At 37.0% G+C, this 10827-nt stretch overlaps 1 protein-coding gene across 1 annotated transcript; it reads left to right on the top strand.

The window, feature by feature from the left end:
- The first annotated feature begins 1573 nt into the window (after window positions 1-1573).
- CGRRF1 (cell growth regulator with ring finger domain 1) lies at window positions 1574-10050 on the top strand. Its single transcript, XM_058163045.1, has 6 exons — window positions 1574-1987; window positions 3080-3219; window positions 3850-4027; window positions 5380-5527; window positions 6792-6899; window positions 8562-10050. The coding sequence occupies exons 1-6, from the start codon at window positions 1818-1820 to the stop codon at window positions 8844-8846; spliced, it is 1029 nt and encodes a 342-aa protein (XP_058019028.1). The 5' UTR covers window positions 1574-1817; the 3' UTR covers window positions 8847-10050.
- The last annotated feature ends 777 nt before the right edge of the window (window positions 10051-10827 follow it).

Here is a 10827-nt window from a genome sequence, read left to right as displayed (position 1 = left end):
CTTATAAAACATTTGCTAGACCAATTCTTGAATACAGCTCACCTGTCTAGAACCCATACCACATTTCAGACATCAATACAATTGAACATGTCCAGAAATATTTTACAAGAAGAGTTCTCCACTCCTCTGAATACAACGAAATATATGATTGAAGCTGAAGTAGTCTTCAACAGGAAGGACATTGCAATAGATGATTCTATGAATTAAACACAGGTCCTGTTGAAGGCGGCGGAGTTCTGAGTTTTCTAAATTCAAGATTTCAAGTCTGGTGGCATAAGGTATTTCGTTGTATTCAGAGGAGTGGAGAACTCTTCTTGTAAAATATTTCTGGATATGTTCAATTATATTGATGTCTGAAATGTGGTATGGATTCTAGACAGGTGAGCTGTATTCAAGAATTGGTCTAGCAAATGTTTTATAAGCTCTGGTTAGCAGTGTAGTGTTTCTGGAGAAGAAGCTACATAAAATTAGGTTTACAACTCTTAAAGCCTTTTTTGCGATGTAGTTGCAGTGGGCTTTGGCACTTAGATCATTGGATATGAAATGAAGAGTATTTTTGTTAATAATTTTAATACATAAGTATACAAGTTCTGACATATTTGCAAAATGTACACAAATGTTCAAAAATACAAATAGCATTAGCAGAGAAAAAAGGAACTGGGATAATTTATGTATGCATGTTTTAATTCTTATTTATTTTAATCCATCTAAGGATCCGTTTAAGATAATTAAATTTGTATGAAGCACTTTACTAGTGAAGTAGTAATATGTTTTTCTATTTGTCTCAAGACCACCACACGGTTTGGACCGCCAGAAGCTGCAATTCCCACCATCTCTCACCATTAGCCTTCCTTAGTTGGAATTCAACAACTGGAGATTGCCCATAGTTTTGAGCAATGGTTTTTATAGGATGGTGTGCTTCAATCTAATAAGAGTGACATCGAGTCCTGTATGTATTGACATTTTTTTAAAAAAATCTGGGTATGGCTGTATACAAGATAGACACAGACTTCAGAGGATAATTAGAACTGCAGAAAAAACAATTGCTACCAACCTGCCTTCCATTAAGGACCTGAATACTGCACAAATCAAAAATAGGGCTGTGAAAATATTTACAGACCCCTCACATCCTGGACATAAAACTGTTTCAACTCCTACCCTCAGAACGACTCTATAGAGCACTGCACACCAGAACAATAGACACTCTCCTAAACAAATAATTCCATCAACACTGCCAAACTATTTACTAAGTCTGCACTACTATTAATCTTCTCACCGTTCCCATCACCCATCTCTTTCCACTTATGACTGTATGACTATAACTTTGTTGCTTGTATCCTTATGATTTATATTGATATTGTTTCCTGATTGCTTATTTGTACCATGACTATCATTGTGTTGTACCTTAGAATTCTCGATGAACGTATCTTTTCTTTTATGTACACTCAGAGCACATGCACCAAGACAAATTCCTTGTGTGTCCAATCACACTTGGCCAATAAAAATCCTATTCTATTCTATTCTACTACCAGAACGACGTTTAAATGCTTCAAAGAGACAAATAGTATATTGTAATAGTGTGTTAATAATAGTATACAGTTATACCGTTGAGTTGAAAGGGTGGTATAATATACGGGAGGCCATCTGCATTAATTACAATACCACGAAGCGAACCGGTAAGGTACGATTGCAAAAAGATTTCACCAACCCGATCTGCAATAATAACAAGAGGAGAAGGAGGGGGAAGTGGCAGGTCGGGAGGTGCTGCTTCCCGATTTCTTGGCGGGCATGCGCTTCATTTGCGCATGCGCTCTTAGATGACAACAAAAGGACGGTGGTGGTTTGGAGCGGGAGCATCTCTCCTTTCTCTTCTTCGTTACCTGATGGCTGCTGCGTTGTTGGTGACGCTGTACGAGTACTCCCCGCTCTTCTACATCGGCTTGGTGTTCGTCTGCTTCTTGGTGACCAGCGGCCTCATCATGGGCTGGTAAGTCGTGGGGAGTCAGTGGATGGTTATATGGTTTGCGCCGGCGGTTTCTGGAGTCGAACCGCCAAGATTGGCTGAGAGGCTTGGTGGATGGAGGGGTTGGGGAGTATGGAGTATAGCAATAGCACTTATATACCGCTTCGCAGTGTTTTTACAGCCCTCTCTAAGCGCTTTACAGAGTCGGCATATTGCCCCCAACAATCTGGGTCCTCATGCAGAAAGTATGCAGAAAAGCGATTGTCCTCTAACGCAGGGGTCTCCAACCTTGGCAACTTTAAGACTTGTGGACTTCAACTCCCAGAATTCCTCAGCCAGCTGTTCTGGCTGTGGAATTCTGGGAGTTGAAGTCCACAAGTCTTAAAGTTGCCAAGGTTGGAGACCCCTGCTCTAACGGGTACCCTCCGCTTGCAATGGACAAGGACTTCCCACTGTCAGATTTTCCATAGGATGTGTGTTGTTGGTAGGATGAAGTGTATTTTTAATAATTTTAATATAAAAGTATATTATATACTTATATATAATAAGTCCAGCACTACTGGTTGGGAGTGATTGCTGTGAGATTTAATGCAGCCCACACTGTTGAAAGCATGGGCACTCTTAAATGCGCTTGTAAAGGAAAGCAGTATTAGGAACCTCATGGTTCCTAAACATTTAAATAGAGAGGAATTGAGCAAGATAATTGGAGAGATTTAAGGTCTGGATACCGTGGAATAAAGCATGGGGGTTTGTAGAAACCATATAGGGATGGGAAATGGTTTTGACAGGAGTGACGCTTAGGCAGAGTTGAAAAATGGCTCTGAGTCTGCTTGTATATTTTTAATGGGAGGAGGTAAATAACAGTGGTTTCCACATAAAAAAAAAGTTGTAAGGAAAAGTTAATTGATTGACAGAGGGTAATTTAAAGGAAATGCAACAGGATTTGGAGGCCGTCTTCTTTGAATAAGTTATTATTCCTTTAATAGTCAGAACTAGGCATTAATATAATACAAATCTTTTTATTTCATTATGTTTTAAGTTGCACTGAAGAATGGGTTACGCTCTGTTCTTTCAGGTCTCTTAATTCTATGACTACAAGCATTTTGTGCCTCTTAGGTTTGGATGGGATGTTCCTGTGATTCTGAGGAATTCAGAAGAAACTGAATCAATTGTGAAAGTGTCTCAAAAACAAATGCGGCAAGTGAAAAATCCATTCAGTTTAGAAATCAAAAACCCAGAAACCGCTTCAGCTTCAAGTCAGTATATTGTATATAATATTTGTTGACATTTTCTGTTTTCTCTTGTTCCCTCCATTTCTATTTCGATTTACCAGAAGTGGATGAAGCACATCACTTCTGTTATTATCCCTCCTTAAGCAATAAGCATGCAAAAGGGAAATAGAAAAAGTATTTTTAAGGAAAATTCTGTCCCTTATAGGTTTTGATTTGCACTATAAACTTAACTGAAATAAGAACCACTGTTTGGGGGGGGGGGAACACTCTTTATCTGTGGATAATGGTTCTCTGTGCTTGTGGATGTGGGAGCTGAAGCACTATAAGCTCATTACAGAGAATCACCAGAAAGTATGCAGCTGCTTCATTGGTTAACTTTACATGACAAGATTTAGGTCATCATATTAATAGCACAATTTGGAACTGACAGTTTTAGTCTGAATATATTTATAACCTTATATGGCCTCAAAAAGATAATGGGTCAGTTTTGGAATGTTTTAGATTTTCACTGCTTAAAGAAAATCTGTTGAGCATGGAAGTTTGAAAAACAGACTAGGTGAATATTCATTATTCATTGTTCAAAACTCATTGTTGAGTTTTGAGTAGCACAGTTCTTTGTTATACATTTGTACCATTGTTTTCATTTTTCTCAAGATGGCATTACCCTGGTGTCTAATTGCCTGGAAGACTGTCTCCTTTCATGCTATTGGGGCTGCAGCGTGCAAAAGGTCCATGATGCTCTGCAGAAACATGCCTACAGCTTTCGAATAAAAACTCCCCAGTCTTTTGAGGATGCAATGTGTCATGAGTATCTCTATTGTCAACAGTATTGGTATCCTTTACTGAAGCTTGTGTATTTTCAATTTTGCCCAAGTATACAGTGGAAATTTCTCCTTGTAAATGTAATATGTACTAATAAGCAAGGCTTCATTATGGCTGCAAAGAAAAAAATAGAAAAATAAGGGAGTGGCAACATCCCATGCCCTTGACCAGTCATTAATGTTTTTGTGCCAATTTTAATTATGCTTAAATTAAACTTCAAACATTGCATGCATTTCAAAAGTTAACTTCATTTATTTTAAAAATTTCTGCATTTTTAAAAAAAATTATACTGATCTGGAGAAGTTATGTAGCACATGCTCCCTTCTTAGTGATTAGTTTATTTCTGCCCTCGCAGAATGAAATCCAGTAGTACTTGTAAGACTGGGCATGCTTGGAAAACAGTTTGGAAGAATTACATTGGAATCCAGATGATCATAGCTTTGTTTTGCTATGCTGTTTTCTGACTTGTATGCAAGTTTGAAAAATGACACAATTATCGTGATAGTCCCATTAAATTACTTCAACTCATTAAAATACAGGTATATATCCTCAATTACCACAATTGGCACAGGCAACTCCATTGCTAAATGAGTCATCATGTGATTATTGCCTCATTTCTCTGCAGTCATTAAACAAATTATCTGTGGCTGTTAAATGAGATTTCATGTGACTGCAATTTGCAATTTTACTGCCAGCTTCTCAACTGATTCTATCTGTAGGAAGCCAGCTTTGAAGTGTGCAAATAATGATCACGTGATAGCAGGAATGCTGTGACAATCATAAATGTGATGACAATTATTTTTACAGTGCCACTTAACTTCAAATGTTCATAAAACAGGACAGTCAGTAAACAAGGACTATCTATGGCCATGTCTTTTAAGGCTCACATGGAAGTGTCTGCTTTTACAAATAACAGAGCGGTAGTGTGCTTATGTAGCTTTAAACATTCTTCCAAACCATTTTCAAAGTGTGCTTAACTCCAATATGTCTCCCGCTAGACAAGTTGGTAGAATAAATTATATGTGCATCCCAGGCAGGGAAATATTTCAGAATAATTTGAGAGATTAATGATGAAAGGATAATCCTTTTATTTGAACTGTAAATTACTTATGCAATGCTGGATGTTGTTTGTAGGGGCCAGTCATGCTTTTAAAACTGAAAACAACCATTCAAAGATTCAATCCTAATTTCTGTGCTCCTGAATAATTAACAGGTAAATTATTTTTTTGTCTTGGTTAAAAATAGTTGAGATTGTAGAATAGTGGTTGTTATGTAGTTTCAACTTCCTCTGTAGATTTGATAGCATAATTAGCATAATGGTCTTTATTTGTGCAACAAAGACTGTTCCTTGACACAACAAAGTATAAAGAAGACAGAAGAAGAGGAAAAGCATAGCCGGTTACCAGAAGAGGCAGACACCAATGATTTTGGTCTAGTGCCTAGATCTCAGTACCCACTAGTGGTACTCTTAACCCTTGCTGATGAAGGCAACAGAGAAATCTATGACATTGTACGTAATCTCCACTTTTTTTAAATAGGGAGGAATTTGTATTGTCCTATACATGTATAAAAAAATTACCATTGAATAGAATTGACTAAGGTGTGTGAGCTTTTTCATTTCTGTTAGAGAACTTTGTTTTAATATGAATTTCTTCATGTTTAAAACTGTAACTGTTGGTAACTCCTGAAACTGAAAGAAGTGCAGGTATTGATAATTATAAAGTTCTCAGCTTGTGATCCAGGAATCACTGATGGTCCTTGGAAATGGTATAGATGATTATTGATGTGGACAGTAGTAAGAATTTGAGTGGACTTAAGGAAATTTTTGTCATTTTATTTTTTTAATGTATTTTTTGCTGACTATGTCTATGTGGTGATCATTTATAATAGTAATACTCTATATAAAAGAGGAATTTGGGAGCTATTGACTGGATTTCTGCAACTTGCTACTTCCCAAATGTGTTAGAATTTCAACTCCATAATTCCCCAACTAGTATGGCTAAAACAGAACTTTATAAATAATTCCAAGCATAGTTCTTAAGCTCATCATATCTCTTAGATTTATAAATTATACCTGCTTCAGATATAAAAATTACAAAAAAACCTCACTATTCTTACTGCTTATAGGCAAACCTTAAAATTTTGGCATGCTTTTTTAACTTGCATAATCAACTAATGAAGACAAACTAATTTTCATAGGTGATCTTAAAATAAAATATCATATGACAGAAATCAGTGGGAGCAGTGGTTCACTAGAATCTTGTTTGAAAACTAAATGTATTGTTTTCATAATAAAACAATGAAATAAAGGTTACACAGTGATTGCCTTTTTGTTAAGGTATAGCCAATCTGAATTCAAAATAACTTCAAACTATTTCATAGCTAATGGATGCATTTATATAAAAACAGTAATTAACATGACCACATAAATCAGTTAATCACATGGCATTTATAGGCAAGTATCAGTCAAAGTAGGTGTTTGATTCACAGCTCTGAAATTAAATGATTGGAAAGATAGAATAAACATAGTAATAATTTTGTGTATATAGCACAGGCTTCAAAATATAGGTGTGGGTTTGAAGGTGACTCAAGATTTAACAGGTGCATTTTCAATATATAAAGTCTACAATACTAAGCAAAACTGCTGGAGACTCAAAATGAGTTAACAATTTATATCACCTGTTAACATTTTTAGCTATGCTGTGGTCTGATTGGTGTTTGCTTGAACTGAAACGGACAGTGTGCTGAAATAAATGTTTCCGTCTTTGTTAAAGATTTCAATGATATCGATAATACATATTCCAGATGCCAGTTACAGGCTTTCCTGCCGGATACTGTATCAGTATCTCCTTTTGGCCCAAGGTCAATTTCATGATCTAAAGGTAAGCTTTCAGATTCATTTTCTAGATCAGGATTTTATTTTATTTTAATTTTGCCAAAGGTTGCTATCTTCAAAAAGACAAACAAAAAAAAGTTGAAATCCCAGAATTCAGAGGCAGAGTAAGACAAGGATTCCCACAGATAAATGGACCCTTCATAAGCCCCCACTGGAACCACCATATTGCAGAGGAAAAAAATGAGATATCCAGGGATTTTGAACAAATGGCCATAAAACCAGAGAAAGGACTGTGTTCTTTAAACCAGCCAGTCTTTTTTGATTACACACATCTAGAACTGATTTCTAATTGGTTCAGAAGTCTTGTGTAGTGATGCATTAAGTAAGAGCAAAGCTTTTTTATACATCAGCAAATCTATAATCTTTCGTAATTGAAGGCTATAATTGTCTGGATTCCCTGGAGCAAGTTTTTCCAGTCTGCCTCTCTAAATTTCCCCTGTGCATTCTTCATTAGGTTTGTTGACAAACATACTGGCTCATTTCATACATTAGATTACATTTAAACTATGGCTTACATCATTATTGTTGAAATCCCAGATCAAAATAAGCCAAAACCAAATATTACAGTTTTCCTCCTATCCCTATTGCTGCACTCTAAAAATGAATCATTTTGTAGATCTCAATCAGTGTACTTGATAGTAAAATTTTTATCTGTTTTTTCCCCTCAAGGTTCCTCTTTCAATGGGATTAGAAAGTAAAGTTAAGCCACGGTTAGGGAAGTCTCTTTTTTGATTTTCTTTATGTGTTTATCTGAATACCAGAAATCAATGCACTTTTTCTCATGTTTCTGACAACATGGTGAAAAAGGGAACCCATTCTCTTTCTTTTCCACTAACGTTCTAATTTTCACTACTTTCCAATTCCTAGTTTTCCACTGTTATGCAACATGCCAATGCAATATGTCTTTTTCATTGCATTACTTTTCATTCTCCTCTCCCATCTCTGTGGTGACCCAATTGCTGATCATGAAACTGCCATTGCAGTATTTGCTCCCTAAATTCTATTTATAGAAGAAGGGCAATAGAGAGCCTCAGGTATCTAGACTGTGGCCCAAAATTGAAATCATACGTATTTTGTTCCTAAAGTAGTATTCCTCAACGCCAGCAAATTTCACCTCTGGAAGTTCCACACATCTAAAACTTGCTTAAACACTGTCCTAAAGTGACATATGGATACCTAGTGAATCCACAAACACCTTCCTTGGTGCTTGCCAAGCTTTCAGCCTAACTGAATGTTTAGATTTTGAAAAGAAACAAATGTCAGCATAATGCTATTTCCAAGAAATGACTCTATGTCTGAAATAGACCCCATTTGGTTTATTAGAAAATAAAAATTAGTGTTCTGTATAGAAATGTATCCTTTTCCCAGAAAGCGGACAAAGGTAACTGAACGTCAGGGAATATTCTGTTAAACTGCCCTTTTTAAACTTTTTACCTGCCAATGCATTTCCTTTGGAAAGGGGCAAGGCTTCCCCTAGGAGCCATTTTGCAGGAGTGGCCGGAAAATGTTCTAAAATTCACCATATATCTGACAGTCCATAAAGTTAAGGATTCCTAATATGTCCTATCCTAAGAGTTTAGAGGGAGGAAGGAGATATTTGTAAATGCTGGCTTCTTTCTTCTAATTTTTCCCATCTTCCCTCCACCAGCAACTGTTCATGTCTGCCAGCAACAATGCATCCTCTCTAAGTGGCTCTTTCTCCAATGAAAGGACTGAAGACCACGTCCTGCTTGAAAAGGCTGGCCTGGTGGAGACGCAGTCAGAAGTGCTGGAGGAGAGCAGCAAGGATTGCATCGTCTGCCAAAACCGAGCCGTCAATTGGGTGCTCCTTCCTTGCCGACACACCTGCCTATGCGATGAGTGTGTGAAGTATTTCCAACAGTGCCCCATGTGCCGGCAATTTGTGAGGGAGTCATTTCCATTATGCAGCTAGAGACCCTTGCCTGATCCTGTGTATTGTACTTATCAGGGACTCTATGGCAAAGAATTGATAAACCTTTCAGCTGTTGGTTTTGCAACAGCATCTTTGATCTCACATTTCCTTCTACTTGAATGATGTTTGGTGCCTGGAAAAACTCTGAAGCAGCATTTTTATTTTTCTTAACCAGGCATTCAGAAGCATCACTGTGAAGGCCAATGACATAGGAGCCTCAATTTAGTCTTCAGGAATGGGACAAAGGGGGAAGTACTTTAGGCAACAGAAGCAATGCACTGAACAATGAAGGACATATTTACAGGGGGGGAAAGCTTTTTAAGTATTTCCAGAACATATTATTTTTAGGTGTATTCCAACAATCACAGTGCATATGGAGAACAAATATCCTCATATGTCAGAGATGTTGGCAATCTTTATTTATTTATAAAGATATTAGAGTAAATATCACAGCTTGGCTTTTAGCCATTAGCAATGTTGCACTTTTTAAGTTATATAGGGAGTGGGGAAAGGAAATGCATAACAATTCTCTACATAGGTCCAGATGTCTTTTGGGAATTCCAGCCTTTGTCAGTTTCATGATCTTGAAATGATGCAGGCTGGAAGTTCTGGAGTCCTGACATATCTGAAATTGCCAAGTTGGGGGTGGCTGGTATATTCAGTTTTCTTGGGCTTGCCGGATCTAAGCATTTACATTCATTTGCAGATGCAAGTATGGCATTGGGTGTGAATTGTCACTCCCAGCAAAAGGATGTCTACAAGATGTGTATTCAAGCAAATATTCATTGAACTGCAAATCAGTTTCTACTGGTCTTGTTCTTGGACACTAAAAATTAATTTGCCTCAGGCAATTTTAGACATGACATGACATTGGTGATGTCATGAAAAGCTGATGTGGTCCAAACTCAATGTGATGTAAGTGGGCCTGTTGACAAGGGAGAGTTCATTTGAAGACTGTTATGCCTTCGAGTGGAAGTGTTTTGTGTAGACCCTGGCTCCTGTCCAAGATGTCAGCGTTTGGACATCACACTCTTTGACTTACCCAAATTCCAAACACAATTTTAGCCTCTGTAGCAATTGGTTTAGTTGAAATGAGACGATGTCTGCATTCATGCAAACATTATGCATAGCCATTATTTCATTGTTTGTTTTTGGTTGAGAATCTAGCCAATTCTGGTTTATTAAAGCAAAACATGGGTTACAATAGTTTGCTTTAATGTGTGAATCTAAACAATGACTACGTTTCTTACCTCAGTTAGAATTATAACCAGCATTGTCATTCTTTAGGGTCATGTTAGTAATATAGAAGACTAAGCCTTGTTGAATGAGATAAGCTAGGCGGCCAATACATTTTACAAACAAATAAACATACAAACACTCATTTTTCTGCATTCAGAGTAGCAAGAGTGAATCCAGCCGTTGTGGATTCACACAGCTTGGCGTGATGTACCAAACTATCAAGTTATTGCTTATTCAATAAGCAGTAGCTTAATGTAATGGTAGCAATCACTTCAGGTTCCAGATGTTACCACCATCTTAAATTATGGCACAGACCACCCACCCCACTGCCGTACACTATGGTTGAAGTACTATACAGCCATGGAATTCTTAAAAGATTTTTGTTACCTCATTCAGAAGAATTTGTGAGAACATTGTATTCTCACCTAAAATTTCAAAATATATCGATTTGAAAAAATGTTGGGATACTTCTGCTGATCTGTGACCGAGCACAATGGAATTACCTCTTTCAATCCATTCCAAAGTCTTAGCAAAAATAATTTATTATGAATTTTTTAACATTTACTAAGCATTGTACACACACTACATGCGTGCGTGTGTGTGTATGTGTAAAATCTAGCAGAAGATTCCAAGAAACGAAATAGAATGAAGAAGGGCAAAGAAGGGGGTGGGGGTGGAAAGAAAAGAGGAAGACATCAGTTGTTTAGCTTGTACGTCAAATCTTAAATAAACACAAGTAAAA

Source organism: Ahaetulla prasina, chromosome 1 (genome assembly GCF_028640845.1).
Source record: "Ahaetulla prasina isolate Xishuangbanna chromosome 1, ASM2864084v1, whole genome shotgun sequence".
NCBI lineage: Eukaryota > Metazoa > Chordata > Lepidosauria > Squamata > Colubridae > Ahaetulla > Ahaetulla prasina.
Note: the sequence above shows the minus strand (reverse complement) of the source record. Positions and strands in the feature narration are given on the sequence as shown.